The 25,662-nt window shown below is 35.4% G+C and overlaps 1 protein-coding gene across 10 annotated transcripts in view; it reads right to left on the bottom strand.

Annotated features, from left to right (window-relative positions):
* The window catches only part of TENT2 (terminal nucleotidyltransferase 2), a 73,055-nt gene extending 47,689 nt beyond the window's left edge, over window positions 1-25,366 (bottom strand). Inside the window, exons 1-6 of one of the 10 annotated variants that reach the window (XM_019796380.2) lie at window positions 24,998-25,366; window positions 24,699-24,768; window positions 23,720-23,862; window positions 18,400-18,573; window positions 18,111-18,200; window positions 14,806-15,043 (exon numbers count right to left, since the gene is read on the bottom strand). In XM_019796380.2, the coding sequence (XP_019651939.1) occupies window positions 14,806-15,043; window positions 18,111-18,200; window positions 18,400-18,536 (465 nt within the window). In that variant the 5' untranslated portion in view covers window positions 18,537-18,573; window positions 23,720-23,862; window positions 24,699-24,768; window positions 24,998-25,366. The remainder of the gene's footprint in view (window positions 1-14,805; window positions 15,044-18,110; window positions 18,201-18,399; window positions 18,574-23,719; window positions 23,863-24,698; window positions 24,769-24,997) is intronic. The other 9 variants (XM_034656431.1, XM_034656432.1, XM_011220974.3 and 6 more) reach the window with 9 other exon arrangements.
* Between the last annotated feature and the right edge of the window lie 296 nt (window positions 25,367-25,662).

Genomic DNA, 25,662 nt, shown 5'->3' with positions numbered 1-25,662 from the left:
ATCATCACAGGTAATTTCCTCATCTACAATGGGCTACATATCACACATACTCCCACCATTTCTGAACTTCTCTTACTTCAATCTTTTTCATCACATTACACTCCCACAGCCATAACATGGTCCTTACAATAAAAGAGAACAGACCTCTGAAACTTTAAATTCCAATCTACAATCCTGGCTACAATCTCCTGTCCAATTCTTACTTTCTTACCCCCCTCATACCTGCTCCAGAACCGCAAAGACTTGGATTCCACAGACCTTTTTTCCCAGCTCATTAGCACCTGAATGGTATAACTTTCTTCCCTATCCAGTCTATACCACAAAGTGCATCCCTTGAACCACTCTCTTTTATCATGCCTTAACATTATACCCTTGTCATGCTCAATCTAACACCTGTCCTAAAAAATCCTAATCTTAGGTTTATACAAACAACCACCTTCTAAGCTCTTATATCAGAACATAAAACTGAAAAAAAAAATTTTAATCACAAAACTGGCACCTTTCAACTTTATATTTTAAAGTCTAGCCTAAGGTTGGTCCTTAGCATCATTCAGACTTCCATGCCTCTTGTTAGATTTTGCTGTCATTTTTCACCATCATCATTCTAAAATCTTTACTACTTTCCTCAAGTCCCCTATACTTATCTCATTCTCTTTAGCAAATAACTTTACATAAAGTTTACTAAGAAAATTGAAAATAGCACATATAACATTCCTCAGCTTCCTAACTGCAAATTTTTGCAAACTAACATATCTGAATGAATCTCATCTCTTTATCGCTTTGTCAAACTGTTCTCTTCCCCTGTTCAAAGTTAATCCCTCCACCAATACTTTTGTACCAAGCCTCCTGGTCACTTTCAGGGCACAAATACTTCCATCAGTTTTTCGATACCGCACTTGCATTTTCAACCTCTCCCTCTCTAGGCCTTCCCCAGGGTCCATGACCAGGCACAAGTCTCACCCATCAAATAAAATGTTTTCTTAAAACAGACAAATAAACAAAACAAAAAAAGAGACTCATATAGAGAACAAACTGGTGGTTGTCAAAAGGAAGGTGTGGAGGAATAGGCAAAATAGGTGAAGGGGATGAAGAGATACAAACTTTGTTACAAAATAACTATGTTACAGGGTTGAAAGGTAGGGCATAGGGAACATAGTCAATAATATTATAATAACTTTATGCTGTGACAGAATTACACTTAATGTGGTGAGGCATTTCCCAACATATGTAATTGTCAAATCACTATGTTGTATACCTAAAGCTAATATACTGTTATATGTCAACTGTACTGCATTAGAAATAAAATTTTTCATTAAAAAAAAGAAAAAAAATGTTTAAATAGACTAACAAAAAAATACATAACATTTTCTTTTTTCATGTTCAGAATACACATTTTAAGGTGGCAGAGGCAGTGTGGGCAATTAGGCAATGAAAGAGACATCATTTTTAAAATTCCTTTGATAACAACACTAATATACTTAACTTTAATATTTTAATAGTTTTTAATAACCCTCCCTCCACAAAAGATAGAGCAACCAGAATAAAACAAACATATAAAACCAAACCAAAATAAAATAAAACAGGGCTAACAAATACAAAACAAATGACTACATATTACTCATGAACCCCAAAATATGAGCAATTGGGACCAAATACCAATAGCAGCAAGACCCACATGGTACCAGAAACATTAAGAAGAAAAAAAGGAAAAAGATTTTGGACAGTCCTGAAGCCAGACCATCCAGAAATCAAATTGCCTATAGGCAATTCCTGCCCCCTTCCTCAAATTGAGGAATCCAAATCAGAGTGGAACAGCAACAAAAACTGGGGGAGAATTCCACAGGCTACATGTGAGAGTTCACAGGTAAATCCAAGAGGATCACAGAAAGACCAGAAATCTCAAAACAAAGTGAAAGCTCCCTTCTAAGATAAAGCAACACACCAGCAGAAACTGCCAGGAGGAAAAATCTAAACAGCAGAGAGCCATAAAGGGCAAAGAAAACACAGTCTAGAACTAAAATGATTCTGACTCCCAGGGGACATCTGACAATGTCTGGCAACATTTTTAGTTATCATAACGGGGGGGGGGGTGCCCACAGGGGGGTCACTGGCATCTAATAGTTAAGAGGCCAGGAAGCCACTAAATATCCTACAATGAAGAGAACAATCCCTCACAGCAAAGATTATCTGACCCAAAATGCTGAAAAATCCTAGTCTAGATAGAAGAAAAGAAAAAGGAGAGAAAAGTCTCAGAAAGTTTATTTCTGAATATTACATAACTACAGAAGAGGATTCCTAAAGCCATACACATCTAGGAAAGCTAGTCTGCCCAACCATTCTAATTTAAAACTAGTACAGGAAAAGGCACCTCACTCGTATTTGTATTTGCTAAATGCAAATTTTGGAATCTCAGAAAGAGTGGTGAGAATGAGAGGACAGAAAAAATATTTGAAGATATAATTTCTAAAAAGGACTCTGGTCAATTCTCAAAGTTTTTTTGGTTTTTTGTCTTGTTTTGTTTTTTTAAAGATTTTATTTATTCATTTGAGAGAGAGAGATACAGAGAGAGAAAGAAAGCATGAGCAGGGGGAGAGGCAGAAAGAGAAGGACAAGCAGACCCCCTGCTGAGACAGGAGCCCAATGTGAGGCTCGATCCCAGGACCCTGAGATCATAACCTGAACCCAAGGCAGACACCCAACCATCTGAGCCACCCAGGTGCCCTTCATACAAAGTTTTTATAAGAAAAGTGAGAATAGAGTAACACTCCTACAGGTAATAAGGCACACCAGAAAGACATGTCCACAAAACTAATGGAAATTTTAACAAATAAATCAAGCCAAGGCTTTTTCTCTTATGTTTTAATTTTCTAAAAAGATAAGTGACTATGAAGTATATATACTAGTACTAACAAAAATGACTTCAAAATCTACATTTTAAAAACTTATCAAAGGCAGCAAAAAACAGTAAGAATTTAGAAATATATTTACCAAAAGATATATAAAACTTGTACACTTAAAATTACTAAGTACTGATGTGACGAATTAAAAACCTAAATAAATGGAGAGCTATACCATGTTCATGGATCAGGTAACTATTGTTAAGATGTTAATGCTCCTGAAATTAATCTACAGAGTCAATGCAATCAAAACAAAATAAAATATCCAGCAGGTTTGTTCCCAGAAGTTGAGAAAGTAACTTTCAATTTTATTTGAAAGGCAAAATATCAAGAATAGCCAAAAAAAAAAAAAAAAAGGAAGAAAAAAAGTTGGAGGATTTGCCTTACCAGACTTCAAGACTGACTTACTATAACAGCTACAGTAAACAAGAAAGATGGGATAGGCAAAAGGACAGATTAAAACGATAATAAAAAATACTGAAATATTTGTGAATATAATGATATAATACCTTTCATGTACTTCAAACTAATGAGGAAGAGATGAAATAAAATTGGTACTTATGTTGGTAGTTTTTAAAGCTCAGTGATATGAGGATTTATGATACTATATTCTATTTCTGTATATATCTGATATTTTCCATAAAAACCTTTTTAAAAGCATCCAAGTTTATACAATATTTGAAAGAAGTTGCCAGTAAAGTGGTTAATATAAAATTTTAAATAACACTTGAACAATTAAGTTTTATTGATTTGCAGGATTGGCAAACTATGGCCTATAAGCCAAATACTGTCCCTGAACTGTTTTGCAGAGGCAGTAAGATAAAATAATTGTTACATTTCTAAAACATTGCTTCAAAAAGAGAGAAAAGAAAAAAGAATATTTAACAGAGGCCCCACATTGTCCACATGTCTAAAATATTTACTATTTGGCCCTTACAGAAAAAGTTTTGCCAATCCCATGACCTAGAGAATCAGTTAGGCAGATCAACACAATCCTAGAACAGTAGGTACTACCCTACATATAACTACATTTCTTGGGTAACAAAAAGAAATTCTTTATAGTAATGCTCAAATGAAATTTTATCATATTTATGAAGTTCTTTCATCTGAATAATTCATATAGAAACATTCTTATACAAAAAAATTTATGATTATGTGAAAAATATAAAATTCTATATACTTGCTCCTTTCCCTATTTTACATTCGTGGAAACATGTCTTCTCTTTCAAGTACTGCTATAATGGAGGACTAACAGGTTCTATACAAAACAATTCTCCTCACTATCTAGCTATTTACTTAGAGATTCACATTATCAAACTATGTTCCTGCATCCTAGAATGGACACCATATAGAATATAGAGTACAAATGAGACAAAACTCAAAATAAATGTACACACATGCTGAAATAAGACTTCTAAAATTCAAAGAAATATTTCAGAAGGTGGCTCAATGTTCTTATAATTCGGGGGGTGTGGAATGTATGATATGAATTCTCCTTGGCTGATGAATATCAAGCATCAAATATACAAATCATATATGTAATACCAAGGTTACTATGAATAATGGCACTTAGGAACTTTCTTTAATTGCTTTTGTTTCACTCAGAAGCATATTTTTCCTCATCCCTGGTTTAAAAAAATTATTCCAACAAAGTATCCATATAATAGATTAAAGTTGTTTCAATCTCTATAATACTACCCATTTAGGCTGCCTGCCAAGATCTATTACTTTAATTTAAAAGTAATTGTATAAGATATCTCTTTCTCACTATAAGTAAAAGTTGTATCTGTTCAAAACTATACAAAAGATTTGCCTACATATAGTATAAAATACTAAAATTAATGTTTCTTCCAAATATAAATGTTCATTTTTCCTAAAAAAATATTATAACCTGTCTTCAAAGTCAGGCTCAAAGAAATTACCAATGAAGTTACTATCTTAGGTCAACACAAACTATCAAGGACAAGTATAGATTGAGATTCAGAGAAGTTTTTAAATGTGTCAATAAATAAAGCTTAAGGTATAATTTTCACACGTCATTCTCAGCAGCTTCTACATTTGTCCATGTTAGGTGGGTCCCCATGTAAAAGAAAGTGAAAAAAACCTTTCAGCCAGGATTACCAAGACCTGATCATATACTATATGAAAACGGTAGCAGGTTTTTGACTAAATGTAAATGCTATCTGAAACAACAAATACAACTCAGTAACAAGCTTTCAAAGACAAGAGCAATAAAATTAAATATGGTACAGAAAACATTAGTTATTAATTCCTAAACATTTGAACAAAAACTGGCAATTCCTCAGGCTCTCTCCTGCTCTCTTCCCTCAGGCAACAAAGACGGCCATAATCTTTGTTACATACGTAACTCTGGAAAAATAAAGCTAGATATGTAATAAAAGTTTAAATGCATTACTGATGCTAAATTCCCTTTCTCTTAAAATTAACTAAAATAAAATAGAATCAGGAAAATATCATGCCGAAAACAACACACTACTTGTTAGTGTGTTAAATTATTACATTTTTGTGTGGAGCAGAGTCTTCTTAATTTATAAATTGGCACACTGATTATGCAGTTTGAATTACTGATTTCTTTCCCTTTAGTCTGATTACTTTTAGGCATGCATTATTACTGAACTTGACCAAGAAATAAAAGGAGAATGGAAAAACAAAACAAGCTTTCACTTGTACAGAGTCTAGGCCTAGATTTTCTAAAGAAAGATATATCTCAGTAGCTTTCAAAACTTTTCTGACACATACATTATAAAGATAGAGCCCTAGGAATAAATTTAACCAAGGGGGTGAAAGAGCTCTACAATGAAAACTATAAAATATTGACAAAAGAAATTAAAGACAATTAAATGGAAAGATATTCCACATTCATGGACTGGAAGAATTATTGTTAAAAAGTCTCAATCTATAGATTTAATGCAATCCCTATCAAAACTCCAATGGCATTTTTCACAGAAATAGAAAAAGCATTGGTTAAAGTCCTATGGAACCACAAATAACCCAGAAAAGCTGTATCAATCTTGAGCAAGAACAACAATGGAAGCATCACACTCCTGATTTCAAATTATATTACAAAGCTATGGTAATCAAACTAGTTGGTACTGGCATAAAAACTGACACAGAGATCACTACAGAGCCCAGAAATAAACCCATACAGTTCACTTATCTTTGACAAAGGAGCGAAGACTACACAATGGAACAGACTACACGAAAAGGATATTCTTCAACAGTGTTGGGCAAACTGGCTATCTACATGTAAAAGAATGAAAAGAATGAAACTGGACCCGTATCTTACACCATACACAAAAATCAACTCAAAGTGGATTAAAGATTTAAAAGTAAGACCCGAAACTGTAGAACTCTTTAGAAAACATAGGGTAAAAGCTCCTTGACAGTGGTCTTGCAATGATTTTTGGACCTGAACCTAAAAGCACAGGCAACAAAAGCTAAAATCAACAAGTGGGACTACATCAAACTAAAAAATTTCTGCACAGCTAAAGAAACATTCAACAAAATGAAAAAGGAACCTACAGAATGGGAGAATACATTCGCAAACTCTAGATCCAATAAGGGGTTAATATCCAAAATATATAAGAAACTCATATGACTCAATAGCAATCAATCAATAACCCAATTTAAAAATGGGCAAAGGACCTCAACAAACATTTTCCAAAGAAGATACACAAATGCCAACAGGTATCTAAAAAGATGTTCGACGTTACTAATCATCAGGGAGATGCAAATCAAATCCATAATGAGATATCATCTCACACTTGTTAAAAGGCTATTATTACCAAAAAGTTAAAAGTAACAAGTGTCGGCAAGAATGTAGAGGAAAAGGAAACCCTTATACAGTTGGTGAAAATGTAAATTGTTACAACCACCCTGGAAAACAGTATGGAGACTCCTCAAAAAATTAAAAATAGAACTACTCTATGATCCAGCAATTCCACTTCAGAATATACATTCAAAAGAAATAAAATCACTATCTCAAGGTATCTGCATGTCCATGTTTTCATATACATATATACCTGCACATATACACACAATGGAATATTATTTGGCCTTACAAAAGGAGGAAATTCTGCCATTTGCAACATGGACAAACCTGGAAGACATTATGCTAAATGAAATAAGCTAGATATAAAAATAAAATACTGCATGATCTCACTTATCTTAAAACTTAAAACGTCAAATAAATAAGCAGAGAACAGAACAGTGATTATCAGGAGCTGGGAGGTATGGGGGAGATGGGGTGATGTTGGTCAAAGCATACAAACTTGCAGTTATAAGATAGTTCCAGAAATACAATGTACAATATGGTGACTTTAACTAATAACGCATTATATACTTGAAATTTGCTAAGAGAGTAGATTTTAGTTGTTTTCACCACAAAAAAAATATGGTAACTGTATGAGGTGAAAGACATTAGCTTGATTACGGTAGTCATTTCACAATTTATAGACATTATAGTGTACACCTTAAATATATGTAATTTTTGTCACTCACACCTCAGTAAAGCTGGAAAAAAAAGAGGTAGGTAAGAGATGTGGGCATACACATTTTAACTACAGTTGACCTTTGAATAACACAAGTTTGAACTGCACAGGTCCACTCAGACTTTCTTCAATGAATACCATATAATACTATAAGTGTATTTTCTCTTTTGTATGATTTTAACATTTGTTGTCCAGCTTACTTTATTACAAGAATACAGTATATAATACATATAACATACAGTAGGCTATCAGCAGAAAAGTTTTTTGGGTGTTAAAGTTACACAAGGATTTTTAACTGCGTAGGAGGTTGGTGCCCCTAATCATGGTGATGTTCAAGGGCCAACTATATTTGAAATTCAGTGAACTAACACTTTACAAACATTGTATTCCCTTTTTAAATTTGTTTCTAAATAAGGGCAATAATGAAATTAAAAAAAAAATTTAAAGATCGAGCATCTGAGAGATCTGTAACTGTCCCTGAACTGTTCCTCCAAGGGTGCCACGAGGATTCATAAAATTTTCTCCTTTCCAAAATTAAACATTATACAAGATATCTTGAGTAATTCATTCATAATCATCTTTTTATTTTATAATCAATACCAAGAAAACCTCAGCCTAACCTCATCTCAACTAAAAATTCAAAATCAATTACTTCAATTCACATAATATCTTCAAACTAACCAGAATTTCCAAAGAACAGTTATAATAGACAGAATTCAGGAGCTTGGTTAACTCTTGATTCCTCTACAGCCTCTTTTTTGTCCAGGCAACCATATATTCACCTAAAAGCTAGAGTGAAATAAAAGTTAATTCAGAAAGATAATTCAGATATTTTATTTAGAGTTGTCTGTAAATACAGCAACTTGAAAAACAGACAAAAGATTTTTAAATGGAGGGAAAAAAGTAAGCTCAGAGGGTATTCATTTTCAAAAACTTAAATCTTTAGGTTTTAAAACAGAATATGAATTTTCAAAGTAATTAAAACTTCTACTAACAAAATCTTTCCTTGGAGCTTGCTGAACCAGCTGACTGATATATTATTAATTATAATAAATTAATTATTACCAATCTCAGGTCGGTCCTCTATATTTTACAGCAAATACTGTTTCAAGTCTTCTCCATTCTACTTCTCTAGTCACAGCTTGATTTCCTGCACTCAGTCAACGCTATTTCAAACCTTCTCCACTATTCTCAAACCTTGGACATCCACTTCATTTTCCCCACTCCTAATAGATGACCTTACACAATAACTCAGAAAACAGGAAGAAACCATTCAACTATAGGAACTCCACTTTAACTTCTCCATATCAAACTTCCTGGTTATCTACACCTATCCTCCCCTCCTATTCTCCAATTAAAAAAAGCTTTTCTTACCTAAAACCAATCATTCCACCTATAACCAGGATCCATACCCTTTCTACCTTCTGAGGAACCTTATTATGATTGTTTTTTTCTTTGCAGAGTAGTCGATTTCCTCTCTCTCCACTAAATCTTTCCCATAAACGTTTATATGTGGTTAAAGTTTCTCCAACCTTCAGAATTAAAAAAAAAAAAACTTTGTTCCAACTTCAAATCTTTAGCTCCTCCCCTTTCCAGCCACACTGCCGAAAAACAGTTGTATATACTTTTAGTTTCCATTTCTGCTTTCCTATTCTTTCCACAAACTACTTCAGTCTTGAATCTAGGCTCTCTGCTCTCCCTGAACAATCATACCCACTCTCTCGGCTTCAATTACCATCTATAATGCCAATGATTACCAAATGTACATTTCTGGTCAGTATCTTTCCTGTGAATTCCAGATCTATAATATCAAACTATCACTGCTAATATCTAATTTGATGTTTCAAATGCACAATAAAGACATGTCCACAGACTTCATGCGGCCCCTACTTATCCTCCAATTCCTATTAAACACACATACACAAATATTGCTCCTCTTCCATTTTGTTCCATCTCAGTGAATGATCCTACCATTAATCCAGGTAGAAGCCTGAAACTCTCAGTACCTTCCTGTCTATCTAATCTAGTGGTTCTCAACCAGAGGCAATTCTGCACGCCCCCCCTGCCCACCCCCCACCCAAGAGATATTTGGCAATGTCTGTAGACTTTTGTTTCTCCTAACAGGATTGGTGGCATCTAGTGAGTTGAAGCCAGAAATGCAGCTAGACATTCTAAGATACACAAGACAGCCCCTCCACATTAAAGAAAGTTGGTCCAAAATGCCAAGAGTCAAGAGGCTTAGGTGACATAATCTAATCTAATTACCAAATCCTATCAATTTCAATTCCCAAATACAGCTTAAATCCAACAATTTCTCTTCATCTTAACTACCAACACTTCATAATTCAAGGCACCACACTACCTTTCACCTAGAATACTACAATAACTTCCCACATCTATCCTTGTTCAAATGCATACAGTGAAGTCAAAATAATTTTAAGTTACCTCTCTTCCCTGCCTAAGAAACACCCTGCATGGTTTACCACTGCTCTTAGGCTGAACACCAAAATAACATACTAATCTTTGACCCTTTCCCCACTTCTCCTACCACACTTCAGCCACTCTCCCCTAATCAACCAAACTCTAGCCACCTTGGCCTCTTTTCAGTTCCTTGCATGCTCCCCTCTTTTCAGTTCCTTGCATACTCCATGTTCCTTTCTACAGTAGGACCTTCGAAAATACTGTTCCTTCTCTCTGAAGCATTCTCTCCAACCACACCTCTCTTTCACTAGTTAACCCCTACTCATCCTTCAGATCTCAGCTAAAACACTACCTCCTGTAGACCATCCCTGACCTCAAAAACATTCTCTCAGCACTTCAATTTTCCTCCACTGCACCTACAAATCTATAAATAAAACTGTGATTTGAATGGCTATTCTTTAATGGTTCTCCCTCTCACTTTACTGTATGTATATGGTAAAGAGACCATGACTGTATATTTAGCACAACACCGTGGTACAACATTGTAGCACAAAAATAATAGCACTCACAAGTATTTGTTGAATAATAAATAAACATAGAATCTAGTCTACTCCAAAGAGTTTCAATTGTTATTTTTATTACAGGTGACTTCAGGATTCATATCTCTGGCCCTGCTTTGCTTCTGAAATATATACTGCCAATTCAACTACAATACATTTTTTCTACAATACCAATTAGCTTATAGACAACTGATAAGCAGGTGAATGGTATCAATTCAACATGTTAGTTGAGTTCATTTGTACATGAAGCCAAAATTATGCATCATAACCTTCATGAGAAAGAAAAAGAATTCCTCAGTTTGGCTGCTGCACAGGTAGAAGTCCTTATAGATCTAATACAACTAAAAATAAGTTCCCACCTATTTGAATTCCCGCTATATTGACAGTTCCCATCCAATAAAGCATCCTGTCAGCCTCAAACAGCTCTCTGCTGATGTATTTCCTTCTGTGTCTACTAACAGCAGCCGTACTGACCTAGAGCTCCACTTTTAACTGCCTTGTCTCACTGCCCACCACAAGGCAATATCTCAACTCTACTTTGTATATTTTTAATATCCCCTGCAGCAGCATCCAGCCATACTAAGCCGCCTACCTGGTCTGACCAAGTTATTTCCCAAGGTATCAATTATTATTTTTCATAGTATTCTGCTTACAAAATTGTTTAGATTTTGAGTAGCCTACTCCAACTCTACTTTCTCATAGCCCTATATTCTTAGTGTGCAATATGTAGAACAAGCTTTTTCTCAAGAGCACAAAAATTACAAATCTTACCATAGTTCCAAATAGTTCTTGACTAGTTCCTCAATTTATATACCCCAAATCTATATTCCTTATCTCTGTTAGTAGTCCAAAATCAAGTTATTAGAATCACATATGCCTCTCTCTCTCTCTTCCCTGTATTCAATGATTCCACACCTTCTACCACTTTTCCTTACACATGGTCTCTCACATCTTTCTCACTACCATATGCCATAACTGAAAGCTTCAGCACGTCTCAGCTGAATGAATTCAATAGCCTTCAAAGTAATAATCATCTATCTTGCAGGTCCTCCTTATTCCAAGCTCAACTCCACTAAACCACTGGAACTATCTTCTCCAAAATGCCAATCTGATTGTGCTATTCCTCAACTCAAAAACCTTCAATGGCATTCTACTGTGCATTCAAGGCCCGAAACCACTATCCCATTTTTTACTTCATACTGAAGCTCCCATTCACTTCACACTGTAGCAGAGGTAAACAGAGAAAAACAATACAAATCATTGAGCACACTGTTGGCAAAGAAAGATACTTATTAATATTAGCTATTACTGTCACAGATTACCTGGTGTCACAGTCAGTTCTAAGAATGTCATCTCCCTACCCTTGATTTTAAGCATCTTAAGTTCCTCCTCTTTGTATTATCAGAGACAAGGGTCAAATCTCAGTTGTGTCACTTACTAGCTGTGACCTTGAGCAAGTTATTTAGCTTTCTGAGCCTCAGTAAAATTAGGATAATATCCATGTCATGGGGTTGTTGAAAAGACTAAATGACATAACATATGTAGAATGCCTAGAAGAGAAAAGACATCAATAAATGTTAGTTTTCTTTAAAAGTGTTCGCTTAAAGAATGAACACAGAACTAATTGCTTGCCCTCTTTCTCCTACGACTAGGCAGGTACAGAGCAGCACTCAAAGAAATTGGCTTAACAATAAAATATATCTTTATCTTTCTGAAATAAATGCTTACTCCAAAAACATAAGATTTAAGAGAATCTTTTCCTATGCTATTAAGCAAAGAAAAAGCTATTGATATGGAACCATACTTCACTAGATGATATATACTGACTAATATAAATTATTAAATTTACTGGACTCAATATATATTTAGTCTATATGCAGAACTACCAGTTATTTAGTTAGTTCAAATAGTTAACTATTAAACATATAAATACATGCAAAAATATAGAAAGCTTCAATACTTATAAATTCCATAAAAAATGAGCCTGCATACATACATTAAAAACCCACATATAGTAAAATATTCTTATATATTCACTCAAAGAATTGGTCAGACTTGATTTATACCACAAGCTTTCACATTTTAGCATTACAAGAGTTTCTTTAAAATGAGAAAGCAAAGAAAGGAGAGAGAATGGGGGGTGGGGAGGGTGGTGGAAATAGAACCAAAACTTCTCAAGTTAGTCTTTTCCCATTTTACTTTGCCTCTTCCTCTCTCCTGCTGGTTTTGCCTAACCGCTTTCCTACTTCATAATAACAAAAGAATGACAGAATCTTTTTAACAAATAGTGCTGGGACTACTGGACTGACAGCAAAAGAATGAAGTTGGACCCCTACTTCATATCATATAAAAATTAACTCAAAATGGACCAAAGACCTAAATCTAAGAGCTAAAACTATAAAACTCTTAGAATAACACACAGACATTAATCTTTGTGACACTGGATCAGGCAATGGTTTCTTATATACGACACCAAAAGCTCCAGCAACCAAAGAAAAAGAGATAAATTGGACTTCATTAAAATGAAAAGCTTTTGTGATTCAAAGAACACCATCAAGAAAGGAAAAAGACAAACCAAAAAATGGGAGAATATAGTTGCAAATCATGTATCTAATAAAGGTCTAACATTGAGAATATATAAAGAACTCTTACAACTCAACAATAAAAAATAAATAACCCAATTAAAAATGGGCAAGAGATCTGAATAGACAATTATCCAAAGAAGATACACAAATGGCCAACATGCAAATGAAAAGATGACCAACATCATTAGTCATTAAAGAAATGGAAATCAAAAAAACAATGAGATACCATTTCATACCCACCAGGATGGCTACAAACGAGTGCTGGCAAGGATGTAGAGAAATTGGAACACTCATACACTGTTGATGAGAATGTAAAATGGTGTAGTCACTTTAGAAAACACTTTGGCAGTTCCTCAAAAAATTATACATAGAGTTACCACGTAATTCCGCAATTTCACTTCTAGGTATATACCCAAGAGAAATGAAAATATGTCCACACAAAAACTTGTACACAGATTTTCATAGTAGCATTATTGAGAATAGTCAAAGAGCAGAAATAGCCCCAAAGCTGATCAACTGATGAATGCATAAACAAAATAGGACATATCAATACAATGGAATATTATTTAATTATAAAAAGAGACAAAGAACTGATATATGCCACACGCACGGACGAACCTGGAAAATATGCTAAGTGAAAAAAGCAAGACAACATAATTATGATTCCATTTATATGAAATGTCGAGAATAAGCAAATCCACAGAGATAAAAAATCAACTGGTAGTTACCAAGGGCAGGGGAGGCAGGGTGGGAAGGTCAGGGATGGAGAAGGGACTGCTACGGGGTACAAGATTTCTTCTGGGAATGATGAAAACATACTAGAATTAGATAGTGGTGATGGTTGCAGAACTCTGCAAATATACTAAAAACCACTGAATCATACACTTAAAAAGAGTGAATTTTATGATAGTTCTATCTCAAAGAAAAAAAGAATGATAAAAGAATAAAAAGCAGCACAAATAAAGAATGAAGCAAGTGTTCCTTTTTTGACCCAACATTTTCTGCACACTTACTATATTCCAGACCTATGCTGGTTGCTAGGAACCCAAAGATGAGTAATACAAAGTCACTACACTCTTCAGGATCATCCTCTTCAGCCTACAAATGTCATATTTCTTAAAAATGGAGCAGCTTGGAAAATGCAAAAACAGCAAATATAAGCCACAGACAAGCCAAGAGAATGTAGATATTTACATTATAAACTCTTCTAAATTACCTAGAATTTTTTTTGGTGGGGGGGGTGGCCAAGCTTCTAATATCAATGGTTAAATAACTCATTGCTCCCCAATGCTGATAATGTCATTTTTCAAAAATTATTAAGCAGCTCCATTTCATTTATTTGAAATGCTTTTCACAAATAATATTTCTGATAAATCTTTCTTCATCATATCACTCTGAACGTATCAGTTTCTCAGTGACTCCTGGATTCTCAATTTTTGACATTCAAAAACCTCATGACAAACACAAATATTCCAAGAGAAAATGCTTGTTGACACTTTATTACAATAACCATATGAAAATGTGTTTCTCTGTAATAAAAATAAGTAACAACAGAGTTCTCTAAACTAAGAAAACAAATGTTCTGAGCCCTAATCCAGATTTTTATGAATCAGAGAAAATCTGATTTCCTGATATGAAAGCTGCACTTCCATAAAAAAACAGCTAACAAAAAATTTTAAAAATCAAATTTAGGCAGAAAACTGTGTTAAATAGTTTAAACAGAGCAAAAAAAGCATATACTACTGAATCCAAAACATTAGGTATTTCCGATGTTTTTAATACATTGTATTAACTTTCCAAAAGGTAAAACTAAAATCTACATTATTATTACCTTATCTTTGGCCTCAGGCAGTGTGATTTCTCTAGGTTCTAAAAATGGTATTTCTCGAAAAGGTGGAACACATCTGACTATATCTGGTACATATTGTGTATGAAACAATGGCGGCATTGAGTATCTTCTTTCACCTGATAAAGGCACTATGTGGTTAACTATAGTTGGCTCTTGGTGGGGTGAATGGAAACGTTGCCGTTTACCGTCAAGAGGAAGGTTTTTTTCATCGCTTAATCTCCTGAAAACAAGCAATATACCTTAGTGATTAAAGATATAACTTTCTAATAACAAACAGAAAACAATTAAAAATATATAAATAACAAATATCAATAATGACTCTTTCAGCAAGGCCATATTATTTGCTCTATATGAATCCTAAAATATTGTGAGCTCAAAAGACGCCTGAGAAAAACAACTTAGGAAAAACGAATAGTAATAATGTATATTTTAAAAAAACTACATATGCACGTCAGGATTAGTCTCCTACATTTAAACTACCCCAATGTTTCATCTCACCAGTGAAAACTTGGTAGGAAAACTTTTTTTTTTTTAAGATTTTTTTATTTATTTATTCGATAGAGATAGAGACAGCCAGCAAGAGAGGGAACACAAGCAGGGGGAGTGGGAGAGGAAGAAGCAGGCTCATAGCGGAGGAGCCTGATGTGGGGCTCGATCCCATAACGCTGGGATCACGCCCTGAGCCGAAGGCAAACGCTTAACCGCTGTGCCACCCAGGCGCCCCTGGTAGGAAAACTTCTATTCACAGAAACACTAACAATAAAAACCCAAATTCTAATATAGGGAGAATAAGATTAAGTGAACTGAGTGTTACATATTTTAAAAGGCTCTTTAAGGGGTGCCTGGCTGTCAATCAGCAGAGCATGTGACTCTTGCTAGGTTGTGAGTTCGAGCCTCACATTGGGTGTAGAGATTACTTAAAAATAAAATCTTAAAAAATAACAGTAAATAAACATATATATATTTATTTATATATATTTATATATACTTATAAATATATTTATATATATATATAAATAAAAAGGCTCTTTAAGTCCACCTATGTTCTGGCTCATCAGTTGGAAAGATCATATTAAAAAGCTATAAAGACAATGAACTGAGCCTAAAGACTCTAAAGAAATATGAAAACTAACTGCATTTCAGATAAGAGTAATGTATTAATGTTAAATTTCTTGGGCATGACAAATGCATTTTGGCTATATAGCAGAATATCCTTAGGAGGAACACACTGCTGTGCTTTGGGGTAGAATGAAGTAATGTCTACAACTTTTTCATATGGTTCAGAATAAAAGTAGGGGTAGAGAGAAAAAGGGGCAAAAAAACAATAAATGTAGCGCAATTGTAATGAATAGCATAAGAGGGTTTATTGTACTTTTCTTTAAATTTTTCTGGAGGCATAAAATTTTCAAAATAAAAAAGCAAAAGGAAATAATTAAAAAATACTTTGTTTAAAAAAATACTTACTTCATTGATACATTAAGTTGTTCATACAGATAATACTTTAGGCCATGGGAAATGGTCTGATTCCTTTTAAGCTCTAAAATTCTATGGGTCATAGCCACTTGAAGGTTTTTATTATAACACTCCTTTAGGATTACACCAATTCCTCACTCCTTGATCCACAAAATAAGTGGAACTCCTACTCATAGGTTAAAGTATACAATGCTAACAACATGAGAGTATATTTAATATTTTTTAATAAAAATGATTAACCCTAGGGGCGCCTGGGTGGCACAGCGGTTAAGCGTCTGCCTTCGGCTCAGGGCGTGATCCCGGCGTTCCGGGAGAGCCCCACGTCAGGCTCCTCTGCTGAGAGCCTGCTTCTTCCTCTCCCACTCCCCCTGCTTGTGTTCCCTCTCTCGCTGACTGTCTCTATCTCTGTCAAATAAATCAATAAAATCTTTAAAAAAAAAAAAAAAAGAACTTGTCTATCATACTTGGGGAAGAGCCACCGATTNTGAGAATGCCAATTTTAGTTTTTAAAGTATGTATAACTATGAGCCAATGGAATTTACTTTCATTTGTGATTCACAAGTTAGCTATCCAGACAACTTCAAAAAAATTAAAACCTGAATAAAGTCAATACTTTTAGCATTATATAGGTTTCCACAAAACTCTGAAGAACAACTCACAGTGCTTCTAAGCAGAGGATCTTGAGCAAGATCACCTGGGTTCAAATCCCAGTTGTACTTCCACCTGAATAACTGGTTGCTTAACCTCCGTTTGCTTCATCTTTCTCAACAGAGAGGAATAACACACCTCATAGAGTGTTGTGAAACTTAATCAAATTACTTGTAAAGTCCTAAGAACAATGCCAATTACATGAGTGATCAATAATTCTTAGCTAGTGTTATTTTTAATAGGACATAAGGCTATGGAATATTTACATAGGCTTTAAGTAGTAATATCTTGCAAGTACTGCCAAATTTTATTTTAATAATCATCTCTAAAGTTCTAATATAAATACTTTCTGATACATCCATTTCTTTTAATTGGTTAAAATTAATTGACTCTGATTTCTCTACAGAAAGCTTTAAGTCATGCAGAAATTTTTACTAAAATAATATTACAGAAGCTTACCTGTATAAGATTTAGATAAATCAAATAGTAAACTTTACTAGAAAGAAGGTATTATGGGCTGAACTGTGTACCCTCAAAATTCTTACAGTTAAGCCCTAATTCCCAGTACCTCAAAATGTGGTTCTGGACATTTGGCCTTTAAAAAAGTTACAATGGTGTCATTAAAGTGGGCCCTAATCCAGTATGACTGGTGTCCTTAGAAGAAGAGGATATTAGGACACAGAAAACACAGACAGAGGAATGACCATGTAGGACACAGAGAAGGCAGCCAAGGAGGGAGGCCTCAGAAGACACCAAACTTGCCAACACCTTCATCTTTCGGACCTCTGGCCTCCAGAATTGTGAGAAAATAAATTTCTGTTGTTTACACCACCAAGTCTGCTGTATTTTGTTACAGCAGCCCTAGCAAACTGATACAGAAAACCATCTAATTTAGTTAATATCTCAATTCAAAGTAGTATTCTAAATAAGTATAGCTTCATTCCATCTAAAATCTGCAGTGTCAGGAATAAATCAACAAAAATATCCCTAAAATTTTTTAAATATATAGAAGTTTTAAAATTCTCTGATAGGACTGACTGCAAAAGTTCCAGAAGATAAAATTTAGGGCATAGTACCCACCCAATCTTAATACAAGAAACACTGATCTATGTTCTGAGAAATTTCTTTTAAAAGAAATTCTTTTAAAATAATTAAGAAGTACTTACTTCCTTCCTCGAAATAAAGGAGATGTTGAGGTCTGTATTGGACTGACATTTCCATACGTCAGTTGCTGTAAAGACACAGCTCTTGACAAGCTACCAAAAACACATAAAGAACAGCAGTAATGAACATTTTTACCTTAAAAACCAATTCCATAAAAACTAAATATTTCACCAATCAAAAGAAAACAAGACAATGACATTTTAACTTCAAATGTTTCATATAAACACTGTTTGTGTCTAGGAGAAAACAAATATTTATAAATGATTTGGACCAAAATATCACCATACTCACTCTGTATTCTGAAAGTTGAACTGTGCATCTATAAGCTGCTGGTGTGAATAAAGAGTTGGTGACAGGGCGAAGAAGTTATTATGTGGTTGATGGTTTGGGGTGAAAGGCGGGCGACCCAAAATTGAGTTTGGGAACATGCTCTTGTTCACTAAAAGTGAACATGTATTCTTCTACCTAGAATGGTTTTAAAAGACAAATTATTATATCTTAAAAATATCGAACTCTTTATTAACTAGTATCTACTACTTAAAGCAATTAGTTACCAAGTTATGAATTTCATTTGCAAAGTTATCTCAAAAGTTTAAACAGATCTCTAAGTCCCACCTAGGTAACAAAACAGTTGCTAATAACGAATTTTTTTTTAATTTTTTAAAAAATGTTTATTTACCCTTTTTATTTTTTTTGCTAATAATGAATCTTAAATCTAGATATTAAGAATATTATTATTCAAATGATAGTAAAATATACGCAAGTTTCTAAATTCTGATGAATTTACCCTAATATCGACAGATCTTCCAGAAATCAAGTTATCACCACATACTCTGATAAAAAGAAACCACCCAATACAGGCATTTAATGAAGCCATACAGATTCTTATGTTTATACCCAATCTAATTTATTCAAAGGTATAAGCCATAATAGGACAACCCGATTCCTAGCATAGAGATCTTATCTTCTTAGAGATCTGCTAAACAAGGGAAGGAATCTGTACTGCCTAAAAACTCTAAAATTCTGAGATTCCCTTCAAAGTCTAAATAATTTATATAAAGGACGTCCAATAAAAGACAGCTTGTTTCACAGCAATGAGGCAAATTTATACATAGTAGGCCCCCCTTAGCCTCGATTTCATTTTCTGTGGTTTCAGTTATGAGGTCAACTGCAACCCAGAAGCAGATAATCCTCCTTCTGACATATCCTCAGGTCAATAGTAGCCTAATGCTATGTCACAATACACACATCATTCACCTCACTTCAACTCATCCCATAGGCATTTTATCATCTATATCATCATCACAAAAAGGGTGAATACAATATAACATTCTGAGAGACAACATTCATAAAGCTTTTATTACAGTAGATTATAATTGTTCTATTTTCTTATTAGTTGTTCTTAATTTATAAATTAATCATAGGTATGTGTGTATAGGAAAAAAATACAGTATATATAGGGTTTGGTAGTACCCAGTTTTAGGCATCCCCTGGGGGTCCTGGACTATCTCCCCTGTGGATAAGGGAGGGGGGGCGGCTACTGTACAAAGCAATCAGAACCATTCGCTGACCCAGGCAAGAGACTAGATATTTATACTCCGCAATGACTGATCCCAAAAGGCTAAAAACTTACAAACAGGTTAAGGTAACAAACTGAAAGCAAGTATTAAAGTAAAATCAACAAAGTGAAAATAGGATCCCCAGCCCACTTCTCAACACAGGCAACAAGAAAACTCAGCTACAGAATAACTTAGAAAGAAACCATATAATATGGTAGTCAGAGAACCTATAATATAGTAACAGTTTTCCACCAAGGAAAAGTTAAGCTTGCTAGCAACCTAAAATGAAGCCAACTACTGAACTGCCGCCCCCTACACAAAGAGCTTGCAATCAGATTCCTAGTACCTCTCACTTAAAATAAACATCCACAGGGGCGCCTGGGTGGCAGGGCGGTTGAGCGTCTGCCTTCCGCTCAGGGCGTGATCCCGGAGTTACGGGATCGAGCCCCACATCGGGCTCTTCCGCTGTGAGCCTGCTTCTTCCTCTCCCACTCCCCCTGCTTGTGTTCTCTCTCTCCCTGGCTGTCTCTACCTCTGTCGAATAAATTTTTTAAAAAAATCTTTAATAAATAAATAAATAAATAAACATCCACAGATCACCATAAGAAAAAAAGATCGAGGAATAAACAAAAACAATGCCAAGAACAAATTATTTTTTAAAGTCACAATTAATTAGAAAAACACTGCATACATAAAACAAGAATATGCTGTTTCAGGGCACCTGGGTGGCTCAGTCAGTTGAGCGTCTGACTCTTGATTTCAGCTCAGACTGTGATCTCAGGGTGGTAACATCAAGCCCCACATCGGCCTCGCCCTCAGCACAGAGTCCGCTTCTCTCCCTCTCTGTCCCTCCCCCTGCTCATGCATTTTCTCTTTCTCTCTCTCTCTCTCCAATAAGTAAACAAATCTTAAAAATATATATATATATACATACTGTTTAAAAAGCGGAAAAAAAAAAAGCTCTTGGAAATTATAAAACCAAAAGCAGAAATACTGAGTAAAAAGTTAAAAGATAACATTGAGGAAATCCTTAGAAAAAAAGGAAAAACAGGTGAAGGCAGAAAGGAGGCAGGACTGTAAGACAAAAAATATAAGAGAATCAAATTATATGGTCCAACATGCAACATAACAAGTTCCTGTAGAAGAGAGAAAACACATAGAAGGAAATTATCAAATAAATAAAACAAGAAAATGTCCAGAACTAAAACAAAACAATCCTGAGAATTAAAGGACCTAATGAGTACAAAGTGCCTTAAAAAATATATATATGCATCAAGGTATGGTGAATTTCAGAATATCAGGGGAAAAAAAGCTTATGAAATATTACAGAAGAGGCAAATGTTATAATAGGGCTGGCAAACAAAATGTCTTTAAACTCCCTAATAGCAAACAGCAGAAACCATAAGACAATGAAGTCAGTGCCTTCAAGTCTCTGAAGGAAATGCTCTCAAGCAGTAATTCCATACCCAGCTATAATATCAAAGCAAGGGAGAATAAAGACATGTTCAGACACGTAAGGTATCAAAAACCAAAACAAAACAAAACCTGGGATCTAGGAAAAGGGAGATTCACTAGGGCAGAGACAAATTCCCTAGGATGATGGTGAAGGGAAGATACCAGCTTAAATTAGAGCCAAAAAGATAAAGGGTTTCAAGAAGATAGCCAAGGAGAAAAAAACTTAAAACTTTACTGACAGATTACCTGATGTATTTGACCACAGAGAAGAGTTCTACTAACAGAGCAGAAATAATCATAGAAACAGAAAAGTAGCAAGTTAAAAAGAAATTACTAAACAAATCAACAACAAAAAACTCAAAAAGTCATATAAAAAGGAAATATAATCATAACCTATTTGGTTCACACAATAACACAAACATTAAAAATACTAGTTTAAAAAAATTGTAATAAATTTATTATATATTATTTATTACAAGTTGTATTTAAGGATTACATGTATATATACATGTATTTAAGGATTACATGTTATATATATATATATATCTTTTAATGATAAAAGAGAGTACATAAAGGTACTACTAAATCCTCATTTTCAGTAAATGTCAATTTTAAAAACAAGCTATAGAAGTTTTTTAAGCTTTTTTTTTTTTTTAGAACAACAGAGGAAAATAACACTTAAGCAGCTAAAAAAAATGTAGCTGCCTCTGGGTATTGAGACCAGATGGTTGGAAAAATTGGAGCAAGAGAAAATAGGAGAGAAAAAGACAAAGACCTGGGAAGAAACTAATAAATCACTCATACAAATTTTGTTTCTTTTTTTTCAATTTTGTAAAATTTAAATTCCCAAAGCTGGCCACAGATAATGAGATCCACCAGTCCATGCTTCATAACGGATTGTGAACAAGTCTTGGGCCACCATCAGATCTCATCCCAAGTGCCTAACTCCCTGACTTGAACTAGAGACAAGGTGTTACCTCCAGAAAACAAGAATTTATCAACTCTCTTCAACAGGTCTGTACCTCTTACTATAGGAGATATTAAAAAAAAAAAAGAAATCAATCATAATTGCTATCATAATTGCTAAGCTGTACTCACTGATTTTCACTGCCCAGAGGAAATGGAAATTATCTTGAACCAAGCAGGATTCCAGACAATCCCTTAGTAATAGTACACTCAATCACAGAAAGCAAGATTCAAGACAAGCAACTAAAGACTTGCTCTACCTTTTGCCCAGGTTCATGCTCTTTTCTTTCTTGGCCGTCTTTATTCTGCTTCCCTGACCCAAACTCTCATAAACATAATTTCTATCATAAGATTCATAAGAAAATGACATTAAATATAATTCATTGCAATTCATTTCTCTTGGTATTTCATTTTGTTGGAATACAAATACTATAGGACTGATCAAACAAGGGAAGGAATTTATATTCAGAAAAGCTAATATTAAAACGTTCTATTTTCAGATTTACTGAAATCAGTTCATTGTTAAAATCTGAGACACTGTTTACATCTATAAATTATATGCTTGTGTTTTTCCTCTGGACCCAAATAAAGTCCCATATAGATGCATCCAGACTTGAAGACTCCAAATGACATGACAGTCCAGACTTCACCTTATTTCTATCCCATAACAAGTTAAGATCCAAACTAAGAATAAGTCAAAAGGTGTGTTGTGGCCCAGTAGTACTCGACAAAGCTTATGAACAAATTACCTAAGGCTTAAGAGCTTACAATGATTACTTAGCCAAAAGTTTACCTTAGGGCAGATATCTAGTTCAGCCTATCCCAAATTCCCAGATAAGCATCGAAGCTTTTAGAGTCCCTCTGCAACAAAATATGTGTCAGGTTCTCCTCATTACGAATCCTGGCCCTCGAGTCTGGCCCTTACCTAGGCCAGCCCTCACAGATGGATCATTCCTACTGGAATTAACTAAAGGCATTCAATGCCCCACAGCGGAGGCATCCTGCATCACCATGAGGAAGTAAAACAAAAACAAAAGTCTATGAATTTCAGTTCCTCTTTCTAATATTTTTTCTAATACCTTCCAACAGTGATTTTGATGACAATAAGAATATTTCAGATAAGAATCTAAAATCATCCAAAAATAATAATCTATCATAAACAATACAAGGGATCATCTTTTAAACAGAATATAGAGTTTTAGAGTATAAAATCCAGCAAACCTACTACCACTATAGCATTAAAAAGACCTCCACAAAATTTTAAATCCGTTTCTTTATATTCCGAGTCAAAGGCTCCTTCACTAAGTCTACTTGATGATCTACATAAAACACTATTCTACATTAACTGTGGTAGCAGGTATAAGAAATTCCATGATAAATAAATAAAATCCAGATATTGGTGGTATCCCATTTTTCTTAGCCTGAAAGGTACAGTTTCTCAATATATACATGGCTATAATATAGGATAATCTAGGAATTTTGCTGTGTTTTAAAACCACTGCACTGGTTATTGTCTTAAGTAAAAAAATCTTAAAGTTGCTTCTTGACTAAGGTTGACACAATGGGATATTATATAGGTATATTTTTAAATAATCATACATGAAAGACAAAGCCGTGTAAGAGTAGCTTACCAAGTAATTCCTACTAATACTTTGCTCCTGTAACTCACAACCTGGAATTTCTGTCCTAAACTTGATCTCTCCTCCAAACAATTAAGAGAGCTTTCAAGGTTATATAATTCCTTCATCAGGACTCCCTGGAAAGCAGAATCTACCTAGGATAAAAGCCAAAAGTCAGAACTGTGACAACTAAATCAAGTTATCTGTCCACTTTGCCCAAATGCCTTTGATATCCTAAACTCACTTCTTTTCTCCACAATGCAAAAAGTCCAATTCCTAAATCCTGCTCACCCATTGTCAAAACTACCTTAAGGTCTTGAAAAGGACATTCCTTTTTATTAAGAATTAGATTCCCTCCAAGAGTTAAAAAATAATGTTGTCATGTGGTTTGATATGGACATTTCTTAAATGATTGATAAATGGCCTGTTTCACATAAAGCCTTTATTATGGAGCATTTCCAGATTAGACATAATTGGGGCTAACACACCAACAAAATAATATTACCATTATTGGCTAGCTACCTTTTGGCTGTACATATTAAAAACGCGTAGTAATAAACCATACAAGGAAGCACTTACAGAAATAGTATGTTACCGTTAATACAAACACAGATTTTAGTGTTATGATCTTTCCTCACAAAATCACATACCACATTTCTGTTAACAAGTTCCAATTTAGCTTGAGTTTTACATTCTCTGTTTCTTTTTTGTTTACCCTACTGGTATCCGCAATCTAAATAAAGAACTACTATTTTAAACAAAGAGCTAAAAGAGAAAACAAGACGAGGTATTTGGATAATCCGTATATTGTGAGACACATAAACCCCATCGTGTTCTGGCCTAGAGAGATGAAGTCTATCCAAAAAGCTTAACGGGAAAAGAAGGGTACAATCTGGCAGAGACCTGAACTGTGCACTTTACTGTAAAATGAAGAACTTAGGCCCATTTAATCAAAAGTCTTAAATTTTAAATTATCAGTCCAGATATCTACCTTAGTTTTTCACCACCCTTTGAAACACCATGCAGGGGTCCCAAGACAGTCTTCCCCTTGTGGTCCTAGACTGAGGACGGGGCGCGAAGAAGAGAAACGAGTGGAAAAAGTAAGCGGTCCTAAGATTGTTCAAAAAGTGCTGCAGCCTGGGGGACCGCCCGTAAGTCTGGGACGTCTAAGAAATATTGCCGTAACTTCCCACGCAAACATAACAGTGCGGTTTCAGGAAAAGTTCCCCGAGCCCCGCCCCCGACCTGGGCCTACACGGTTGCGTCCTTTTCCAAAACCCACTAACTCACAGGTGTCCTTGGGGAAGGGCTAAGCCAGGCCTACCGGCACTGCCCGCCCAGGAGCTCCAAGGCCCGAGCAGCGAGGGTCCGGCGCGCACGGCTGTAGCTTTCGCCCCAACCAAAGCAGGTAGTGGCCTGCGGAAGGGCGAGGCCTGGCTCCGGATCCGGAATGCAATCTAAACCCCGGGCTCGGCGGCCGGGGACGAACGACACAAGAAAAGACAGGGCTAGCAAGCGTGTGGGAGGTTAGGGGCGGTAGCAAGAAGCGGAACACCAAAAAGTCGCCGAAAAAACGGCGTAGAAAGCCCTGTCAGAAACACCCGGAAGATCGCCACGACCCCGGATGGGAACAGCGAGCGGGGAGCGAGAGGTCACACTTCCGGCAGGCGCCTCACCGCCTCCAGCGAGCGTTTTGCTTGAGTGCGCAGGTGCGCAGTGCTGCCGTCCAGCTTTGGCGGGAGGTGGAAGCTTAGCGGCTGTGAGCGCGAGTGGGGAGGGGGCTAGGACAGTCCTGAGACAAGGAGGAGTAGGCGTTCGGCCGGAGTCCGGCCGCGGAGGGCTCCTCTGGGCCACCTACCCGAGCTGACGCACAGCGGCTCTCGTTCAGATATGCACATTTTACTGCTCCTTCTTGTCTCAGCTGGATGACTCCTCCCCAGAGAAGCTTTTCCTCA

Source organism: Ailuropoda melanoleuca, chromosome 3 (genome assembly GCF_002007445.2).
Source record: "Ailuropoda melanoleuca isolate Jingjing chromosome 3, ASM200744v2, whole genome shotgun sequence".
Classification (NCBI taxonomy): domain Eukaryota; kingdom Metazoa; phylum Chordata; class Mammalia; order Carnivora; family Ursidae; genus Ailuropoda; species Ailuropoda melanoleuca.
Note: the sequence above shows the minus strand (reverse complement) of the source record. Positions and strands in the feature narration are given on the sequence as shown.